The sequence below is a fragment of the Manihot esculenta genome, chromosome 13 (genome assembly GCF_001659605.2).
Source record: "Manihot esculenta cultivar AM560-2 chromosome 13, M.esculenta_v8, whole genome shotgun sequence".
NCBI lineage: Eukaryota > Viridiplantae > Streptophyta > Magnoliopsida > Malpighiales > Euphorbiaceae > Manihot > Manihot esculenta.
This window is the reverse complement of record NC_035173.2, coordinates 35,756,782-35,777,159: the sequence shown is the minus strand read 5'-3', so window position 1 is coordinate 35,777,159 and position 20,378 is coordinate 35,756,782. Positions and strand designations below refer to the sequence as shown.

Here is a 20,378-nt window from a genome sequence, read left to right as displayed (position 1 = left end):
AATTTTCAGGTGCAAGTTTGACACGTGGATAAAAATGACTTGATCGCGGAGCAGGATATTTGAGGAATAAATTGACAAGAATTTTCTTCATTAATGAACAGAAAGTTGAGCCTACAACTTTTATATTCCAATAACATTCGCTGCAATTTTTGCATATCAGTAAATTGCTTTCCACTTTGAATCAATTACAACAAAATCTGATTGTGTACATGAGACAGACTGTTGTAGCAGCACAACAGTTCTTGAAGAAGGTTCAAGAGTTCTTGAACAGCAGCCTGTCCATCAACAGCAGGATCACCTCATACATGAAGCGGGGCTGGAAACTGCATTATTTATCATCATCCTCTGCCTTTCTTTTCTTCGAAACACCCGCAAATTTGGTGACTTTGCTTTTGTGGTTTCCCTGGAAGATCTGATACACACACACGAAAAAAATCATACTTCAGTTATACAACAGAAGATGGTAGAAAAAAGTATGACGGTTTATAAAAATTTAGTTTTCTTACTTCTTGGGGCAGAATGGATGGTCAAAGCTTGGCACAGGCCTTGCATGAGGAACCATTGTTCTCCTTAATTGTTTTAGTGCCTTCTCTTCCTCTATCTGCAATTAACAAGTTACTACGTTATCACAAGCCAGGAAATTAGCAAGAAATTGCAAACATCTGTTCTTTCCCATACCATTCTTGCAGCTTCACTTTCCTCCCTGTATCTCTTGTATAATTGTTCTTTCTCCTTCACCTGAAAGAACCATATTGTTGGAATAAAGGAAGCCACACTTTTCACTAAATCCGTTTTCAAAAATTAAAAAGGATGAAATTTACCTTCTGATCAAATTCTGCCCTATCCACAGCTCTGTTATCTGTACGGAGACTAAATTGTTCAACTTGTGTAAGGGGTTTCCGCACTTTCTCTGGTAGTGGAATTGGGTCCCTGCAACATACCAGAAGTGGAAATCAGAAAAGAATGGATGATTTTATATATGCCTGAGAAGTTTGAATTCCTTCAATGAGCTTACTCTTTTATGACTGGCTGTGCTTTGAATATCCTCATATTGGCCTCTTCTTTCTCAAGCCTCTGTCTTTCTTCCATTTCCCTTTGCATTTCCTCCTCGTGTCTCACTAGACTCTCCAACTGGAAAGGTTCTGGTTTTGTGCATAGTTTTGGCTCTGGTTTAGGAGGAACCTGCATACAAAGTTGCCTTCCTATTACGATCATTCCATGAATGCTTGCACCTAAAGTGAGACAAGCATGTTAATGAACGTGCATACCACGGGGTAGTCGGTAGTGTAAGGATATGGATTAGCCTTTGGAATCCTGGCCCTTTCCTCCTCCAGCTGCTTCTGCATAAGGTCCAGTATAAATTTCCTATCCTTTTCAGCCCCCCTTTCCTGAGAGAAAAAGAAAATAAGTAAATCCAAATTGTCCCGTATTGCTAAAAGCTTTTCACTCTACGACCACAGGAAAGAGTAATACCTCAGTGTGGAGATGGAATGGATTTGGTAGTGTGTTTCTTGGAACTGGATTGGCAATGTGAGGTTCCGAGTTTAATGAAAGCTGAAAAAGGAAGATATGATATGATGAGAATATGTCGCCGTAAAATTCTAGGGCTTTAAGAAGTTGCACTTCCATTAGGTTACCTTGTCAAACATATCAGCAACAACAGCAGGTGGTGGAATCCTCTCATTTGTGGCAAAGTGAAATTCCTGAGGTATGGTTACTTGTTTCTTTGCATTGCAAAAAATTCCCAGCTCTCCTTTACTTTCAAATATCTACACAACAATGTGTTAAGCTTTTTTAGTATCGTAAAATAGTAAACTAAATCTCAACATCCATTGAGAACATGAATTTTTACCTTCTTATTCAAAGGCCTGGCCTTAAATTTAGGGATCTTTTCAAGTTCCTCTTTTTCAAGCTCAAGAGAACTTTTCACCTTTGGAGGTCGGGCTCTCAAAGTAGTGTGAAGAAGAGGAGTTTTAGGTTCAGTAAGATGAGGCTTCCAGTGATTATTCTGTTAAGAAATTGGAAAAGTGAAAGAGCAAGTAAATGTGAATGAGTCTGCTTGGACAAAGAATGATAACCACATTTCGGTTATGGATGTTCCCAAACCTGATGGGACACCTCTGTTGAGGCCACTGAAGCTGACTCTGGATTCTGAGTGGCCCTTGCAGTTGTTTCAAGATGAAATTCCTGCCGAATTGAGACAGATCAACCTAACTTGTATTTATGAATTCAAATAGAAAAAGTATGGACAATTATCTTTGCTTACCTGAAATTCAGGTGGTTGTGGCGTACTTCTTGGTAATGCAGGTAGTGTTGGAGCTTCTAAAATCTATAAACAAATAAAGTTTCAGTTGGACTTGGAAGAAAAATGTGAAACCCAGGGGACCAGTGCAAACCCGCATGTGCCTCTTAAAAGGCCATAGAAAGAAAAGTTACCTTCTTGTTTAGTGGTCTAGCTTTGAACTTTGGGATTTTGGCCATCATCTCTTCTTCAAGCTCGGCAGTACTTTTTATTTTGACTGAGCGAACACGTTGAGCTGTTTCAAGTTCAGGCTCCTTAGGCCTTGTCAATGAGAGTTGAGGTTTTCTCTGGATAAGAGAGGCAGCATCACCCTGAATATTAAATGAAAGGAATTTGGGAAAGAAAAAGAAACATAAAAAAGCGGAAATTTAAGGATTCAAGGAAATCAAAGTTTAGAAAGTGAGAAACAGGCTTCTAGTTATTACATGTGAGAGAGAACTTTTAATATATGGCAATGACAAGTCTCTAGTACTTGATTGGAACTTTTTCATCATCTCTGCCATTGAAACGAATGTCCTTGGTGCAGATGGTTCCCGAATGTAAACCTTAAAATAGTGTTTATTGTCAGTTCCAGAATTTTCACAAAATTAATAAACATGCTAGAAATTTCATGAACAACATCCAACCTTTCTGTCTTCTTTCTGCATTTTATTAGCAACAGATGAAATGGAATTGCCACTTCTGACACCCAGTTTTGACTTGTGATGCAATGGTTGTGGGGGTTTAACATTAAGAATCTGGAATTTCAATAAAATATTACTGTTAGTGTAATAACTCAAAACAAGCAGTAGAAAGAGAATATAACATGATAGTAGTGATAAATCACCTGTCTGGATCTTCCTCCTTCTAGCTTCTGCCGTTTAATGGCCTGGTTCTCTTGAGCTAAATTGGGAGTCCCAGCTGCATTTTTTGCAGTTGGATCTCTGTAAAACGAAACAAGAAACAGGACCTCATGAATTTGGTACCAAACAAACAAATTTCATCACGCACAAGATCAACAGAACAAGTGAAGAACCTTCTGACACTTTCCGGTCTGGAGCCTTTAAGTTGTGAGGACTGAGGTTGACTCTTCAACTTCAGTGATGATGGATTCCTAACCAAACTAGCTATGTGTTTAGCTGATTGGTGCTTCTTGGAATTGGTCAGTCGGCCTTCCTTCTGAGAACACGCTGGTGGCTTAGGGGTGCAGCAAGTTTCAGTATTACTGTTCTCTTTACAACCGGTAGGTTCATTTTGGATAGAACTAGAGCATCTGGCAAAAAGATGAGGTCAGCAGGAGAAAATGCAAGAAAGACTAGAAAAATGAGTACAGTTACCATCTGTTTTGATTTTATCCTAGACATTATCTTGTCACAATTACCTTTAAAGGTTTTCTTTTTAGCCATCTTATAATCGATAACAGAAGCCATCCTATAACTTGATATCAAATTTTCCTGGGCAATTTTATAGTTTATACCAAGAGCATCGTTTAGTTTTAAGTCCAGGCGAATGAAAAAAGACCGCACCTAAAATACAAACCTTTTGGTTTCTTCAGTGCATATGGTCTCCTCCTTATCATGTTGACAAGAACCATTGACAACAATGTTTGCGATGTTTTCTTTGTTTGCCTCATGAAGTGTGCTTTCTTCTTCCCTAGTTTCAGTAGGTGGCATGACCTCTTGTGATTTAATATCCGAGGAAGAACTAGCAGATGCCGAATCTGAGGATTCTGTGGCCTGCAATTTAACATAGTGAAGAAACAAATTAGATAACAGTATAAATTCTCTTATGTTATTCAAAAAATGAGCATACAGAAAAAAAAAAAAAAGGAAAAAAAAGAGCAAACAGATAACAGTATAATCACCTTTGGCATTTGGTCTGCTTCACTAAAATCACATAAGCTGTCCACCTTAAATGATCTTCCAGTCTTAATTCTAGGCATAAAAGCTGCATAAACAAAGTGAAAAACAAAAGATTAAATATTCTAATCAGCAAAACAGAAAGGAAAAGTGCATTAAAGGACCCCTGAATATTTCATGTTGTTGCTACTGAGCTCTTGAATTGGTCTTAAGGATCTAGATATCAGATAATTAAAAGTAAAACTTCCATATGTTAAGGTTACAGAAATATGATAAAAACAATTTTTTTTTGCCAAACAGAAATGAAACCTTAAGAGCAGGGCAAAATAATTGTGCCATTATTATTGTTATTTGATGTGTTTGAATCCGTATGAAAAGCTTCACATGCCTCCTGCTTTTCTAATAAATGCCTCCTAGGAAATGTACTGATCTAATAAAGAACCTTGTTGCCTATCTACAATTGAATCTATTTTACAGCTGTTCTTCATAACACTCATCAAAATAACAGTAAAATTTCCCCTACAAGGCAACGAATTTGCGAAATTCTTTAACATCTCCTTCCTTCTTTCTACATTTCGAGTTCAACTGATGATGGAGATGAATTTAACACGAGATCATGTAGTACACGTAGAAAACCCTAATAATTGAACATAGCATAGGATTCAATCTGAACTCCATATGGAAAAATTCAAACCCTAAGTCGAAGAAAGAGAGAGAATCAACAATCAAGAGAAAAGATGAAGTAGAAGGGAATCATACGAGAAGGGGCGTAGCTGAGAGCAGTGTCGAACCAAAGTTCGGCTTTACGAATATCTTCCTCTGATTCACCCTTGCTGAAATCGTAGAATCTTGGTGCTGAAAACTCATAGGTCTCGTCTATCATTGTCATCGCCATGACGCCTCCGCCACTGGATTCCCCGGCCACCGCCATAGGAAATTAAATTCAGGTTAGAGATTGGAAATAAGAGTACTTCGGTTTTCGCTGGTTAGGTTAGGAGAAGAAGGGAGTATCTATGGTAGTAAATGTAGTGAAGAATTGCCTTAATGGAAAAAGGGATCTCTAACGGTCGAAAATTTTGAATTGGGGGCCACATCAACCAACGGCCAGTCCATCGCTCCAGATAGGAGGCGTCTCCCCTAACGGTTATATTTCAGGCTCTAGACGCGTCTTGACGGTGTCGTTTTACGTTCCCTCTTACCAATCAACGGATAAGAGTGCCTGTGTGTGTGCTCTTTTAATTATTATTAATTATGAGGATTTTTTATATACAAAAAAATTAATGCTTATGGTGATATAAATTACTTAAATTAATTGATTTTTTAAACAAAATTAATTGAACGTAATAGAGTATGAACGGAAAAAAAAAAGAAATGTGTATTCAATTTTAAAAGAATTTAATTAAATTAATTCTTTTTTATTTAAAATTAAAAAAAAAAACTTAACTTCAAAATTTTGACTTTAAAAAAAATGAAATCATGCATAGTATATTGTGTAATTCATTTAATTCTTTTTTAAATGAATTGATATGAATAGTTTCAAATTGATATGTGGTTCTTAAACTCTGATCACAAATTTGGTTTAGATTATAACCAATATAAACGGATAATTGCTGAGTCACTGATATTCGTACTATAGTGGAACCCTTGTATATGAGGCCAGACTCAAAATCCATCAAAACCCACCGCGTAAGATGATCCATTAGCATGCAGCCCCTTTTCCAATTGAGCAGGTCGGACTGACTTGAGTCCAGATCTTCTCAAAAGGGAATCCAGATCTTCTCAGAAGGGGATCCAGCTCTTCTAACGTAGCAGGAGAGTAGGGAAATAAGTCCAGTTATGCCGCGGTCCTAACAGTACGAGCGCCGTAAGGAAATTAAATGATCACTTGACAGTAATTGAAAAGACAGATACGTTCGTACTTACATAATAAAAAAGGAAGGCATAAATTATTCAGACTAAACTTTTTCACACTCAAAAATCCTATTTCTCTTAGATCGCATATCATTATCAACAATGAATCGGTATTTCATAGGTTGAAATTAAAACTAATTTTTTATTTTTTGAGAATGTAGTATTTAAACTGAAAATTAAATCATAACTGAAACTGTAGTCCAGCAGTAATGCTATAAATCTGTTGGATTGAATCTTTTTTTTTTGGGTAGGGATTATGATGAAAAAAATATCATATAATGGTGTGGATGATCTGTTGGATTGAATAGCAACCTTTTTTTTTTGAAAAAAAAAAAATTATGTTTAGCACTTGTTCTGCACATAAACTGAAAGTGAAAAGGTGAAAACGGAAGCATTCACTTATGGTGGTTATATCTTGTTTTTCCTTTCTAATTCAAGAAATAGCTCACAATTCTCTTGTTATTGATAAATCATTATTCTAGTCATTATTTCATAGTCACCAAGCCATAAACAAAAGCAGACTGTTTAAGCAATTGGCTGAAGCATCTCAACCGTTAGCAGTAATTCATGGAGCATGATAAACACATGAATGAAAAAGCTGAAATTGAAAAACATCCGTTGATTAAGCCATAGACTATTGCAATCTTAACCTTCATTTCTTGAAAAAAATACTTAAATTAGAAATTTTTTTTTAAATATAAGGTAACTTATTTTATATTATTTAATTTTAATTTAAAAAATAAATATATTAACAAATTATTATATAGAGGTGTTAATAATATTCTCAAAATGTAAAAAATATTTTTTCTTTTGAAGATACGAAGTCATAATCCTTAAAATGGTAATTTTTTCTTTGACCAAGAATTTTACATTGATTAAATTTATTGAGTGTTAAAAATCAGATAATATGAAAAATATTTTTTGTAAAATAAAAGAAATCTTAGGATCAAGAGTTATCAAAACCAATGAGATTCCAGCTATTATAGAGATTTAGTTAGAACTTCGTTTTAGAGAAAAATATAAAAATATACCGTCATTTCATCACTTTTTAATTTTGAAATCTCCAACGTATTTATTTGTATTTTAATTTTATGTTAGTAAGATTATAAAAATTATAATTATTTGCTAACCGTATGGCATCCTTCTATACTCTTTTGATACAAAATTAAATCACATATTCTAAAATAAAATATAAACTTCAAAATGAAAATTCAATGAAACAGCATTTTTTACTTTCTCCTTCATTTTATATTAGGATTTGCTCGGGCACAAATGAATGCTGTTGGGTTGTCCTGGCACCAAATAATAAGGCAAATCAGAACCAAAGTGCTCCACAGAAGATCTGCAAGAGGCAAGAGCAACAGATGTGTTAAGAGTTAAAGGGGCTGAAGTTCGAAGAAATAACAAGATTTTTTTTTTGGCAAATCATCAGTAATAATTGCATGGAAATGAAACTTCTCTTTGGTTTCATAACGTTTAAAAATTGTTAGCAAGCGTTACCTAGCCATGCATATATCACCTTGGGGACTCCATATTACTTGGTAAACTCTTCAGACAAAAAACCTAGCAATGACTCATAATGTCTGATACATATCCTCCTATAGTTTCCGGGTTAAGACGGTGGATTTGCTGGTGCAATAAATACATTGGAAGTTCTGGAGCCTCTCTAAATGCTAGACGTATCATTAAATTTCCAATTTAGTCTCATATACATTTTTTTTTAAATATACCATTGAGTATTCAAAATCTACTTGCTTAACTAATCCGAATTAAGAAGCGCTATTTTCCAAAGTTTTAAAGTTGCGTCTTGTGCAGGTCTCGAATTCAAGTCCTCGTGGACTCGTGCCATCCTACCCAAGGGGTAGTGTCATAGTCATCTAAGTTTCCCTATTTGTGAGGGAATGGACTGCGACAAGTAAACTTGCCTTCTCTCTCCCTCCCTAACTCTCTATCTCTCTAAAGGTGTATTTATTCTGAGGATTTAACTACTCTTGGCTTGATGCTGCACAAGTTGCCTAAGAATTTTCTGAGTTTTTAAGGACCAGCTGGGCTGAGCAGACTTATTGATTGACACGATAATACAACTCCTGGCCTGAGCAGCATTGGGTCCACATGGATAGATGTAGTAAGAATTTTCATTACTTTCAAATCTTATTTATGTAACCTTTCTTGACCAAATTCAATGACATTTGAGCATGGAGGAACTTCTTGAACCCATGCCTTGGATTTAATAACAATATATTCTTCAGCAAAATGTAGCATCCACATGAAAAAAACAAAGCAATGCAATGCACACCTAAACTCATGGACCATGACCGTGGATTTGCCTGCAGTGCATTAAACACATTGTGAGGCAATCCGTGGAGTGCCTCCCTAGTCAATGAATCCCTATTTCCCATTCCCAAATACACATGAATATGTTATGGCCAATTAATGAGAGGAGAATTTTACCCCTTTTGAAGTCTCTTAGATCTACTGACAAGTGGATAGATAATGGGCTAGAGCTCATATGTAGCCGAGTTTTAAATTTTGTAAGTTGGAATTGTTGATAGACTCTGTTTAAGTCTACATATAGCGAGAGTGTTGGGTTTTAAAATAAAATTTTATTGAATTTGATGTGGTGGTCTTCGTTTAGATTGGACTCTGCTTAACTTATATGCTTCTCATTTCTTCTATATTCTTCCGATGTGAAATTTTTTCCGCTTCTCCAACAGAGAGAAAATTCTTACACCCACAAAATTATTTATATGCTAGCCTATATCAAGCCACTAATACTGTTTTAAATAATAAAACCTATATGATCTTAGTATATATGACATTTTTACACTTAGAATATTAAAAGAGTTTTATCTAAATACCATTTTCATTTTAAGTACATAGTATGAGTAGAGATACAAATAGGTTATCATTTGGAAATCATACTTAACTTTTATTCAGTAATTCAAGGAGCATAACATCTACATGTTAATAATTAACTCTACTCAGTAAACCAACCAACAAAACCAAGCTTTCTCAACCATCTATTTGATATTCACCAACTTTGGTTTTCTGCTTCATCCAACCCCAAAAGAAGGGAAAAAAAAATGGTTAGGCTTTTCTCATGCTTAGCCAGCCTTGTTCTTCTCACTGTCTTGCTCTGTGGATCGGCCACGGCTGCCGGAGAGTACAATTACTGCTCAAAGGTTTTTGGGGACTTCCTTCCATGTATAAGTTATGTGGGAGGATTATCTAATCAAGACCCAACAGGGAAATGCTGCCAAGGTATCAGGAAACTCAATGGGAGAGCAAAACAAAATGGGGAAGCTCCAAAGAAGATTTGCCAATGCATTGAAGATATGACCTATGTTATGAACTTAGCATTTGTTTCCTCTCAAGTTGCTTCTCTTCAAGACAAGTGCAATTTGAACTTGAGTTTCCCAATTTCTAATGCAATGGATTGTTCTAAGTAAGAAACTAGTATACTCCGCTTAGAATAATTTTTTTTATAAAAATTCAATTTAATCAATTTTTTTAAATAATTTTTTATTTAAAATGAAGGAATCATTTATTTTAATTTTTATTTTAAAAAAATATATATTATTTTGTAACAATTCATTTAATTTTTTTTCTAACAAAGAATTAAAGCTAATTTCCTTTATCATCTTTTTAAGTATTCGGATGTTTTTGCAGGGTTGGTTGAGAAAGAAGTCGTATGTACACACCATCAAGCTTTTTTATTTCTTAATGTTTAAGTGATGATCATTACATAAATAATAGGAAAAATTACTTTTTAGTCCCTAAGGTATAGCGTAATTAACATATTCGTCCCTCTATTTTTAGAACCCAACGCTTTCGTCCCTAAGATTTAATTCCGTCAAAATTAGAGGTCCCTCCGTCAAAAATGCCGTTAGTGATAGGAAAAATGACCGAATTACCCTTTCTAGAACCCAATACTTTAGTCCCTGAAATTTAATTCCTACAAATTTATAGGTCCCTCTCTCAAAGCATGGAAGAAAAAAAATACATTTTTGTCCCTAAGATATTACATAATTAACATATTTGTCCTTCTATTTTTTTGAATTCAATATTTTAGTCCCTAAAGTTTAATTTCGTCAAAATTCAAGAAAAAAAATCTCAAACTCAATCTCCATAAACAAATAAATTTTTTAATAAATTTAAGGTTCAAATTCAGCAAAAATAATAAAAATTAAAATATATAAAATTTAAATTATTAAAAATAAAAAGTTAAAACTCAATATAAATATTTTTTGTGATGCTGTTTATCGTGGATCACTGGTCGCTATTTTAAAAATTCATTAAAATGTCTCTGATATTTTAAAAAATTTACTAGTTAGTCTTTCCGTTAATTTTAATCGTTAAGTATTATAAAAAAAATCTAAAATTTTCATGATATGGAGTGACTAATTAGTAAATTTTTTAATAATTTGAGGGACTAATTAATTTTTTTCTAAACTATAGGGACTAAATAGTAAAATATTTAGTGATAAAATTAATAGAGGAACTAACTAGTAGACTTTTTAAAATGTTAGGAATATTTTAATATATTTTTCAAAATTGAGAGACTAAGTAGCGAGTTTTTCCATATTATAGGGACTAAATAGTATTTTTTTTATTTTATTATTGATAAGGGTATTTTTGAGATTATATTTATTCTCTTTCATTTGATCAGGTGAAAATCATTGATTTAACAGAAATTTTTGACGGAGGACCTTGAATTTTGACGGAATTAAACCTTAGGAACGAAAATGTTGGGTTCTAAAAATAGAGGAACGAATCCGTTAATTACGCTATACTTCAGGGACTAAAAAATAATTTTTCCTAAATAATATAGATGTGACTTTTTAAAAAAGAAATTTTATAATATAATTATTGATTATTATAAATGATATATTAATTTTATTGTGATTCATGATTAGTGTTTAACGTTTTTATCAAATAATTAAATAGTTCTAAAAAATTGTTTTTTTTTTCTATTAACTCTTTCAATAGCTATATTTTATATTATTTAATTAAACCATACGAATTAACTGGCTTATACTATAATGTAAAATGTTTTTTTTTAACATTATTATATAAAAATTTAAATATTAATTAATTCCTTTATGAGAATCTTTCTTCTTCTACTTCAAATTAAGACACGTATTATTCCTTAATACAAGGGAAGAATCACATGGATGAACTGGCTCTATCATCAACTCAACAACCATATATATAATATACATAGCCGACCAACTTGATTTAAATATAATATTTTAAAAATTTTTCTCTTTACCATCTTTTGGTCTAAATGGGTATGCTACAAATTTTTTGCCACATCTCTCCATATATCATGACATCTTTAAATGTCTTTGGGCGAAATTGTATAGTAAATCAAAGATTCCAAAATAATTTTAAAGTAAAATAATAGTGAGTTAATTTTTTTTATTGACTCATCATTATTATATAATTTTCCCTTTAATCTGCCTTGGGGAGCAATTTATTTTTGCATCAAATGTGGCCATTTCTGAGTGGATGATGTGATCCTATGACCTATCTGTCTTCACATTCTGTAGTATATCATTACATTGATAAAAGGAAAAATTATAAAAAATAGTTGTACTTGCATCAATATTTCATTTTAAAATTTATAATTTAATTGATATTAAAATAATATTTTATAATATTATATTGTTAAATATAGATATTAATATAATTTTAATATAAATTAAATTATAAATTTTAAAACGAAAATAAATGAAATCATAATATATATATATATATATGACATGACACGTGTACACATAATTTAAAATGGATATGTGATTTTTTTTATTTGGTCAGATCGAGTAGTAGGAAATTTAATCTATTAAATTTAAAAATTCAGACCACCAATACTTCTGAATTTCGAAATAAATAGACCAATTTGTTCAAAATCGGAGAGGAATGAGACTTTGAACGCAGACGTGATCGACTTCAGTGATCAGAAGGAATTAACCTTTATATGAGTCGAATGAGTTAGACACGGCCTAATAAAGTTAGGGTAAGAATGTCGGTTTCTCACACATTGATTGTCTCTTTGTTACGGCATATGGATCAATAATGTGTGTGCAGAAAGTATAAATTAGCCAGCTCTACATCTCTTGTCCTGTCACCCATTATTAATGTACCGCCTGACACACCTGTATAAAAACATTCCTTCCAATACGATGGGGATACGACACTAGAAACGTCAGCGATAAGAGGCATATATATCACCGAATTAGTCTAAAAGAGGGTGCTTTCTTCTTCTTCAAGAGAAAAACCTTCTCTCTCACTATCACACATAGGGAAACATAAAAATTCATCCTCTCTCTTGGAAAGAGGGTATTCTCTTCTCCTCTCTGTCTTATTTCTCTTGACAACACTAAAGCCCATATTTGACTTGATTGTTGAAGAGTCTTCATCGGACACTCCCAGTGGATCTGATCTTTTTCTATATTTTGTAAGTTTTTTCCTTAAAATCGACCATGGTGAAATCCATATGAAATCTTCCATGCATCCACCACTCATCGGTCTAGTCACATATCAATGAGTGACCCATCGAATCAAGTTTCTGTCCAAATGTCCATATCTGAACACCCAACTCAATCTCGCTTCATTATATATATATATATATATATATATATATTTACTTTTATTTTTAAGTAAAAATTATATTTTGTTTGCTACGATAATTTGATAATGTTTAGACATTATTTATTAATGGTGATAACATGAGATATTATTTTTATACAAATTGAATCAAGTAACTTAAAATAAAATAAAGTAGTAAAATTATAAGATTTTTTTTAAATTTCTCTTTAATAAAAATATTAAGAAAAACATGTGATTTATATAAACATTAATTTTTCTGACATTGATTATATATAAAAAATTTCACTCATCACTTATGATAATATAAACTCGCATTATTTCATGCATAATAATAATTAAAAAATTAATATTTATATAAATACGTGTTATCTTTAGTCTTATTTTATATTAATTATTTATTTTTTTTGTTTTGTGTGAGTGCAAGTGGTATGCAATTAGTAATCCATTTGTCCTAATCTTTAGATCGAAGCCTTTGCTTTTGTGTCACCTCAAGGGATTGATGTGTATTTCCATTGGCCTTTTGGCCTTTCTTAATATTAATCATGCCTTTCACTTTCATAATCATAATAAAGCTGAATTTCACAAGAATCCCTTTTTCTTTATTTTTTTAATATCTTTTAATATCTTAGTAAATTACTTGGAAAAGTTTAAAAAATTTCAAATATTTCCATTCACACTAAAATAAACTATAAATTCTTCGATTAATTCCCGGCCCACGAAAATCCCTCCAGTGAGGCGATAGTTTTCAAATCTAATATATGCATAGAGAAATTTTAGGGAATGAGAGTGAATTTCTTCCTTTCTCTCATCTCTAGTTAATTTCGTTAAATCTGGAGGTTTCGATCTTGGCTCAAGCTTCGTTAGTTAGTGTAATGCGATTGTGGAAGAGTAGCTTTCTCCTTCTTAGGTGTTTGATTTCTTCGTCTCCATCCAATCAAAATTATATGTGTTTTATTTATTTTTTATCTTGTTTCTTCTTTTTCTAGAAACTTTCTTATAATACTTTTCCTGTTGTTACCTTGCTCTTTGGTGTTTTAAACTGTAGACTACTTTTGAAGAGTAATCGGCTCTGTTGAAAACCTCATCAACAGAAGTAATAGAGAGTTTTTTTTTAAAAATGCGACCTCATATTTATAATAGCTTGAGTTAGAGAGTCGAATTCCTGAATTTATTAATATGTAAAATTATATTTTTTAGTTCGTTATCTGTTTGAATTTTTGAGAAGCAATTAAGAGTTTTTTTTTTTAAAAAAAAGCCTCATATTTCTAATAAGAGTCGAATCCCTAAGTTTGTGAATATGTAAAATTATTTTTTTTTAATCTGATATCTGTTTGAATTTTTGAGAAGCAATTAAGAGTTTTTAAAGAAAAAAGCAGTCTTATATTCTGATAGCTCGAATAAGAGAGTCGAATCACCGAAATTTTAAATATGTAGAATTATATTTTTTTAATCCTTTATCTATTTGAACCTTTGAGATCTTGTACTCAGTGGTTTCAGCTCTCTCTCTTGATGAATGAATTTCTGGTATAAAAAAATTATTGATTTAAATCTTTGAAATACATATACCGTGGTTGAAATCTTTGTGGGGCTAGCTATTGTATCACCTATATTTTTTTTTAATTAATATTGTTAAACTATTATTATATAATAGAGATTATAAAAAAAACTTTTTAAATTGAATATATTTTAACAATAAATTTAACATAAATAAAAATTTTTTTCAAATTGCTTTTTTTTTTCAATAATATTAAATTGACTCTTAAATCATTCTAAAATGATATTAATGTACACTTTTTTACATTAGTCTTATACTCACGTTTAAAATTTGAAGTTTTTGAACAATTTTGAAAATTTTAATTAATATAATTTAAATATTAAAGAATATAAAAAAGAAATTTATCTATATTATTGTCTAATCCTATACTACACAATCTTTATAAAAAATCCATTGTATCCAAATTTCATTAACTAAAATCATAACCAACAGCTTCCTCCACTAATTACTTGAGCTGCTCAAATAATCTTATTAAATATTTCTGTAATTACTAGAAAAATTGTGATGATAAACTCATCAATCCTGCTTGTATAACTATATATATGCGCATGGATCAAACTTTATCTATATTCCTTGTGAATTTTTTAAATAAAAATCATAAAAGTAGAATCTGAAATTTATCAGAATTATTCAAATACACGTGTTACTTTATTTTAAAATTTATATATCATAATTTAGTAATTTTATATAAAAAATAAAAATTATTCTATTATAATTAAATTTTATTTGTATGGGATCAATTCAAGCATGATGATATCGGCCAGCGTTGGCTCCATCAAACACCCAACGTCTTAAATGAATAGAATATGGAAATAACATTTTCGATATGTATATTAAAACATAAAAGGAAAGATGGAAGAAGTAGGGTGGTAATGGGAAATTTAAAAAAATGGAGGTAAAGAAAGGTCGTCGGCAAGAACGCGTGGTGAGGAGATGAGGAAGACAAAAACGCGGCCAATGAATGTAAAGTCACCGGCAGGTCACGTGTTCATTGGTCAAACTCCACCTATATATTTTAATGTTCTTCTTCTTTCTCTTCTGTTTTTCTCCAAACCTCAAACACAAATCTCTTTCTCTCTCTCTCTCAAGCTCAAAGATTACTCATTTTTCCCACCAACATGAATGGCAAAGAAATTCTCCACAAGATGAAGGTTAGTTGCTCTGCTTCTTGATTTTCTTGTATGCCACTTGCTTAATAATGGTCACCTGTACTTGCTTTGATATATATATCTATATATATATATATGTATATTTTCCTCAGTAGTTATTTCTTATGTTTTTCTTGTACTGCTTTATAGTTCTATAGCAGTTTGTAGTTATGATTGTAAAGAGTTTTTAACTTTCTATTGCAAATATTGCAAGGGTTCATTTTTTTTGGGGATATAAATTACTGTTTTCACTGGGGTGTTTGGTAGCCAGAATCTTCCAGGAAAGTGGTTAGAAATATTCCAGTGGTTTGTTCTGAAATGTTACATTCTCAGAAATGGTACACTCCCAGGAATTTTACATTGAAAATTTTCAATTATTAAGTTTATGAGTCTCATCTATGTTTTCCCATGCATGTACATGTAAAAATGCTTGAAAGAGGGCAAGTTAAGAGTGACTGTGGACAATACACTAGTGTCCTCATTTATAATAATATTTACAGGAACTTCTTCTGTAAAATCTTAGATGACAAAAGATCCCAGATGATCATGAGTAGCTTATAAGAGATTCTAAGCTCTTAATTAATTTCTAGTAGTTGTTCTAGGCTTTGATTTTGGAGGGGGGGGGAGGGGTTAGTTTTTTGGTGTAAAAAAAATATTTGGGAATTTGGGGTTGGGGGTAAAAGTATTTACCAAGTAGGGACGTAGGCGGTCAAACCCCACACATGGCACCTGTCTGACCTACTAACCTTCCTTTATTGTACTAACATGCTCTTGTATAAAGATTGCTCACATTCCCTTCTCTTATTCTTTTTGTTCTATCACAACCCAATTAATCATGAATTTCTTGATTGACCTTGAAATGTAGTTTTAGTTCCTTTTTGCATACATTAGAGCCAAGCCAGATGCTCCCCTCTATGATGTAAAATTGATTCCAATGGTATAAGTTATTGTGAAAAGAGGATTTGGTTTCACACCAACAACATGATTTATTGATGTCAAGTTTTAAGTTATAGCTGTCCACAAAACTGTAGTTGTAGTAGTTCAATGGGCAACACCACCATTAAGATTCAGTCTGCATGAATCAAACATCTCCTTGAAATTTGTCGTATTTAAATTTGTTCCCAAGTAGTCGGCAAACGGACTGCACAAGTGTAGTGGGTATTTCTCTCTTTGAAGGCTGGTATTTTCTAAATGTCAAGAAACTTGATTTTCTGGAAACTATGGGCAAGATATTTTTTTAGACTTCATTTTGCAACTTTTACAAAAAGAAAAAATTATAGTGACTGCCCATGACTGTTATATTACATGTGTGCTGGCCCTGTTTTTGTTGCATAGCTGCAACTGTGATTATGGGTTTCATATTCACGGAAAATGACATCTTGAATGAAAATAGAATGATCTTATCTTTTTCTCTATTATTTAAGAATAGTTGATTTTTCACCAAGAACTTGTGTTATAATTACACAGACACACTTCCCAATTGTGGATATCTTTTTACTATACTGATCTATCCTAGCCAAGACCAAAGCACTTATGTTGGTGGGATTGGCGGCGCAATTTTTTTATACCTGTGGCTAGTTGGATGCCACTTTGCTTCAAGGCCAATAGTGGTTGGTTGTCTTTTAATGTGCGCCAGTGTTCAAGTTTTAACTAAAGACTTGTTTCCTTCATTCACACAAACTAGTCTTTATGTTTATCTCAAAATTGATTTGGCATGCTCCACTTTACTTGTCACCATATTGACCATACTGTTGTCTATGTCTTATTGTATTCTAAAATGCTATTATATTCTTTCGTCTAATGTTTCATAAATAGAGCACTAACGATTTTATTGGAGGGAAAATAGGAAACTTGGATTGTAAAATTTTGCACTCTGAATATGTTTATTACAGATAAATGGATAATGAGTTGAAAATTTGACTTTTGTGCTAATTTATGAAATTAGCTTAAATTTTATCTTCAAGGCCTGCAACTGAGACTATGCATGATAAGAATTTAGTTTGTGTTAATACAAGACATCAATTCAAGTATGTGCAGTTTGATCCTTCTGTACTGCTTCAAATTAGCAAGGGTTTAAAAAACTATCCTTTTGTATGAGTTTTTAAGCACTTCAATTCTTTTAATAATTTCTTATATATGAGTCATTAACTCATATTGGATAAACTGGTTATGTTTATTTTTCAGGTGAAAGCCGGATTTGGTTCATCATCTGAGACAGGAAAAGGCAAAAGCAAACTCTCAAAGCATATTACACATGGTTATCACTTGATGAAGGGAAAATCAAATCATGCCATGGAAGATTACGTGGTTTCCGATTTCAAGCAAGTAAATAACAATGAGTTGGGTTTATTTGCAATATTTGATGGCCATTTGGGTCATGATGTTGCAAATTACTTACAAAACCATTTGTTTGAAAATATTCTGAGAGAGGTACTCTTATAAATTTTATTTGAATTCAATACCATTTTTCTTGCATTTGGTTTATTGCTAGTGTCATGTCAAGTTGCATGCTGTCCATTTTTTGGCCAGTACTCCTAATTACTTTTCTTAATAAAGCACTTCTTTTTGTGCTTTCTTGCAAGCAGCATGACTTCTGGACTGATACAGAGAGTGCAATAAGGAGAGCTTATCATACAACAGATGCTGAAATACTGGAAAAAACACTTGTCTTAGGAAAAGGAGGATCAACTGCTGTTACCGCAATTCTGATCAATGGTCAGAAGCTCGTAGTAGCAAATGTGGGAGATTCTCGGGCTATCATATCCAAGAATGGTGTGGCCAAACAACTATCCGTCGATCATGAACCAAGCAAGGAAAGAAATATGATCGAGAGTCGTGGTGGTTTTGTATCAAACCTTCCTGGTAGTTAAATGTTCACGATGCCTTTATTTCTGTTTTACACTAAAACAATCTTTTAAACATTGGATTTCTTCTCAAAAAGATAAGCAAACGTAGAGTTTCTAAATATGGTTGGTCATCCAATCTGTTTCCTTTGTTTCGTCCTGAAAAATTGCTCATTTGATGACTTGTTATTTCTGAATTAATTCTGGCATGCATCTGTTTGGTAGAGATGGACTGTCTAGCCATTTTTTGAGATAGTATCTTGTTTAAAGGTACACATGTAGGAACATTAACAAATTAATATATGTTAAACGGGAACAAGTCTCAGGATAAACATAACCGGTAATCTTGCTTGTAGGGGATGTTCCACGTGTTGATGGACAGCTAGCTGTTGCAAGGGCATTTGGTGATAAGAGCCTGAAGATACACCTTAGTTCAGAACCTGATGTGGTTGAAGAGACAATTGATGATGATACAGAGTTCATTATTCTGGCAAGTGATGGGATTTGGAAGGTGGGTCAAACATTTTACAGTTAATATTACCTTCTCTGTTTTACTTTGTAAGAAAAATGAAAAGATAAACTTGTAAAGGATGAAAAAATCAAAATAAGAAAAAATGAAAGCTGATTTTTAGTTTCTGATCTTTGTTTTCTACTACACCTGACCAATCATAAGATAAAGATTTAGGTTTCTGTACTCTAATATCTAAGAAAATCCATGTAGGTGATTTCAAATCAAGAAGCAGTGGATACTATAAAAGACATCAAGGATGCTCACTCTGCTGCAAAGCACTTGATAGACGAGGCAGTTTCTAGAAAAAGTAAGGATGACATATCTTGCATAGTTGTAAGATTTCAATGATAATATCTATGGACAATTAAAGTTTGGATTCCTTTTCTTCTTGTGAAAGATTCAGAAGTAATATGTTCATACATAGCTTTGTTTCCTTTTCAGTTTTAGAGATTATTAGAACTTTTGTTGAATGTACAATAGAGCAAATAAAAAATGTATGTCTTTCTTGAAATTCTCTCATGTATTGAAGTTACGAAATTATTTAAAATCTTTCCCTGATGCAAAAAAAGTTGCACTATTTCAGTCATCCCATTTCGTCTTTGTAAAATTAACTATTATCGGTGTATCGAGTTTCTTACAAGTCAAGCTCCTATACTGTAATTTTTAACTTGTCAGAACTGTGGTTGCCTCGATGATGAAATTAAATGAATGTGGAAATTAGGCACGTATATCCTTCTTTCTTCTTGAAATTTAGTGTGGGGAAAAATAGCTGCAAAATTGCCACGCTAAGATTTCCATGTTATTATTATCTTGTCCTTCTGGGATTACAGAAGTAAAATATACATTAGTATGTGACTTATTTGCTAGATGTCAGCATCCCTTCTCTGAGCTGAAGGTGTTAAGTATCACACTAGTAAACTCTTTCTGGTTGTTGGCTAGGCATGTGAGCTAATTCTGCAAAAGAGAAAAGAAGTTAGTAGCATTACGTCGGAAAAAGGATATATATATTTCTTAACTTAGAACCGCTAAATAACTTGGGTTAGTTTTAGCTAGACTGTTACGATGTGCTTGAGTATCTTTGTTAGAGAGAGAGAGAGAGGGGTCTTACGTATTGCAATCCATGCTGTTAGAGATGGGGAAACCAGGTTTCACTCCACAAATATTAGCGAGTGAGTCGACGCGGGAGGAAACTAGCCGATGACCACATTCATAGACCACCTCTTCAATACATTTGCAAATCCTTTTTTGACCATTGTTTTGTTTTGCAATCTTGTTGAGGAATTTGATCTGATTGCAACAATATGAGGGTGTCTCTTGAAACCCCACTAAGAAGTTCACGCATGGAAGAAAGCCCCATGCCACATCATAACAATTGGGATCTCGCCATGACTGAACATTGATTGATTTAAGAGATAAAGATAAAACAATGAGGAACAGAAACCTATGCATGATTGCCAGCTTCTGTATGTAAACAGTGGTATGGAAATGGATATCAAGTCCTTTTATAACCAGACCAAGACTTCATTGGTGAATTGTTCTTTCTATAGTTGTCTTGTCTTCCTATTCAAATTCATGTCATGCATATTTTGTTCTCCTTAAATTACTGAAACTTTTAAGAGTCCTTTTCAGAAAACTATTGGACTGTGAAACCATTAAGG

The 20,378-nt window shown here is 32.6% G+C and overlaps 2 protein-coding genes across 4 annotated transcripts; one reads left to right on the top strand and one right to left on the bottom strand.

Moving 5' to 3' along the window:
* Positions 1 to 58: 58 nt before the first annotated feature.
* LOC110629146 (protein TPX2) lies at positions 59 to 5,173 on the bottom strand. Of its 3 annotated transcripts, none has more exons than XM_021776061.2 (19): positions 4,900 to 5,172; positions 4,146 to 4,228; positions 3,821 to 4,017; positions 3,318 to 3,554; positions 3,129 to 3,225; positions 2,929 to 3,039; positions 2,728 to 2,847; positions 2,437 to 2,589; positions 2,267 to 2,329; positions 2,107 to 2,187; positions 1,853 to 2,008; positions 1,638 to 1,769; positions 1,474 to 1,554; positions 1,269 to 1,388; positions 1,016 to 1,182; positions 822 to 930; positions 679 to 738; positions 507 to 601; positions 59 to 412 (listed from the first exon to the last, which is right to left on the bottom strand). In XM_021776061.2, exons 1-19 carry the CDS (start codon positions 5,069 to 5,071, stop codon positions 295 to 297), a joined length of 2,352 nt encoding a protein of 783 aa, XP_021631753.1. In that variant the 5' UTR covers positions 5,072 to 5,172; the 3' UTR covers positions 59 to 294. The 3 variants fall into 3 exon arrangements, with proteins under 3 accessions (XP_021631753.1, XP_021631752.1, XP_021631754.1); XM_021776060.2 differs by having other exon boundaries at positions 2,437 to 2,613; positions 4,900 to 5,171; XM_021776062.2 differs by lacking the exon at positions 1,638 to 1,769 and having other exon boundaries at positions 2,437 to 2,613; positions 4,900 to 5,173.
* A 9,923-nt stretch (positions 5,174 to 15,096) lies between these two features.
* LOC110628971 (probable protein phosphatase 2C 58) lies at positions 15,097 to 19,231 on the top strand. The gene is made up of 5 exons (XM_021775790.2): positions 15,097 to 15,369; positions 17,551 to 17,796; positions 17,952 to 18,228; positions 18,566 to 18,720; positions 18,931 to 19,231. The coding sequence occupies exons 1-5, from the start codon at positions 15,337 to 15,339 to the stop codon at positions 19,066 to 19,068; spliced, it is 849 nt and encodes a 282-aa protein (XP_021631482.1). The 5' UTR covers positions 15,097 to 15,336; the 3' UTR covers positions 19,069 to 19,231.
* The last annotated feature ends 1,147 nt before the right edge of the window (positions 19,232 to 20,378 follow it).

What these genes read in the sequence shown, in the direction of transcription:
- LOC110629146 (XM_021776060.2), bottom strand. Translation starts at nt 5,071, where the DNA reads ATGGCGGTGGCCGGGGAATCCAGTGGCGGAGGCGTCATGGCGATGACA. An exon ending in TTAAAAGTTCTCTCTCACAT is followed by an intron (nt 2,614 to 2,727) that starts GTAATAACTAGA and finishes TTTAATATTCAG; the next exon opens with GGTGATGCTGCCTCTCTTAT. An exon ending in CATTCCATCTCCACACTGAG is followed by an intron (nt 1,389 to 1,473) that starts GTATTACTCTTT and finishes TTTTTCTCTCAG; the next exon opens with GAAAGGGGGGCTGAAAAGGA.
- LOC110628971 (XM_021775790.2), top strand. Translation starts at nt 15,337, where the DNA reads ATGAATGGCAAAGAAATTCTCCACAAGATGAAG. An exon ending in AAATTCTCCACAAGATGAAG is followed by an intron (nt 15,370 to 17,550) that starts GTTAGTTGCTCT and finishes TTTATTTTTCAG; the next exon opens with GTGAAAGCCGGATTTGGTTC. An exon ending in TTGAAAATATTCTGAGAGAG is followed by an intron (nt 17,797 to 17,951) that starts GTACTCTTATAA and finishes TCTTGCAAGCAG; the next exon opens with CATGACTTCTGGACTGATAC.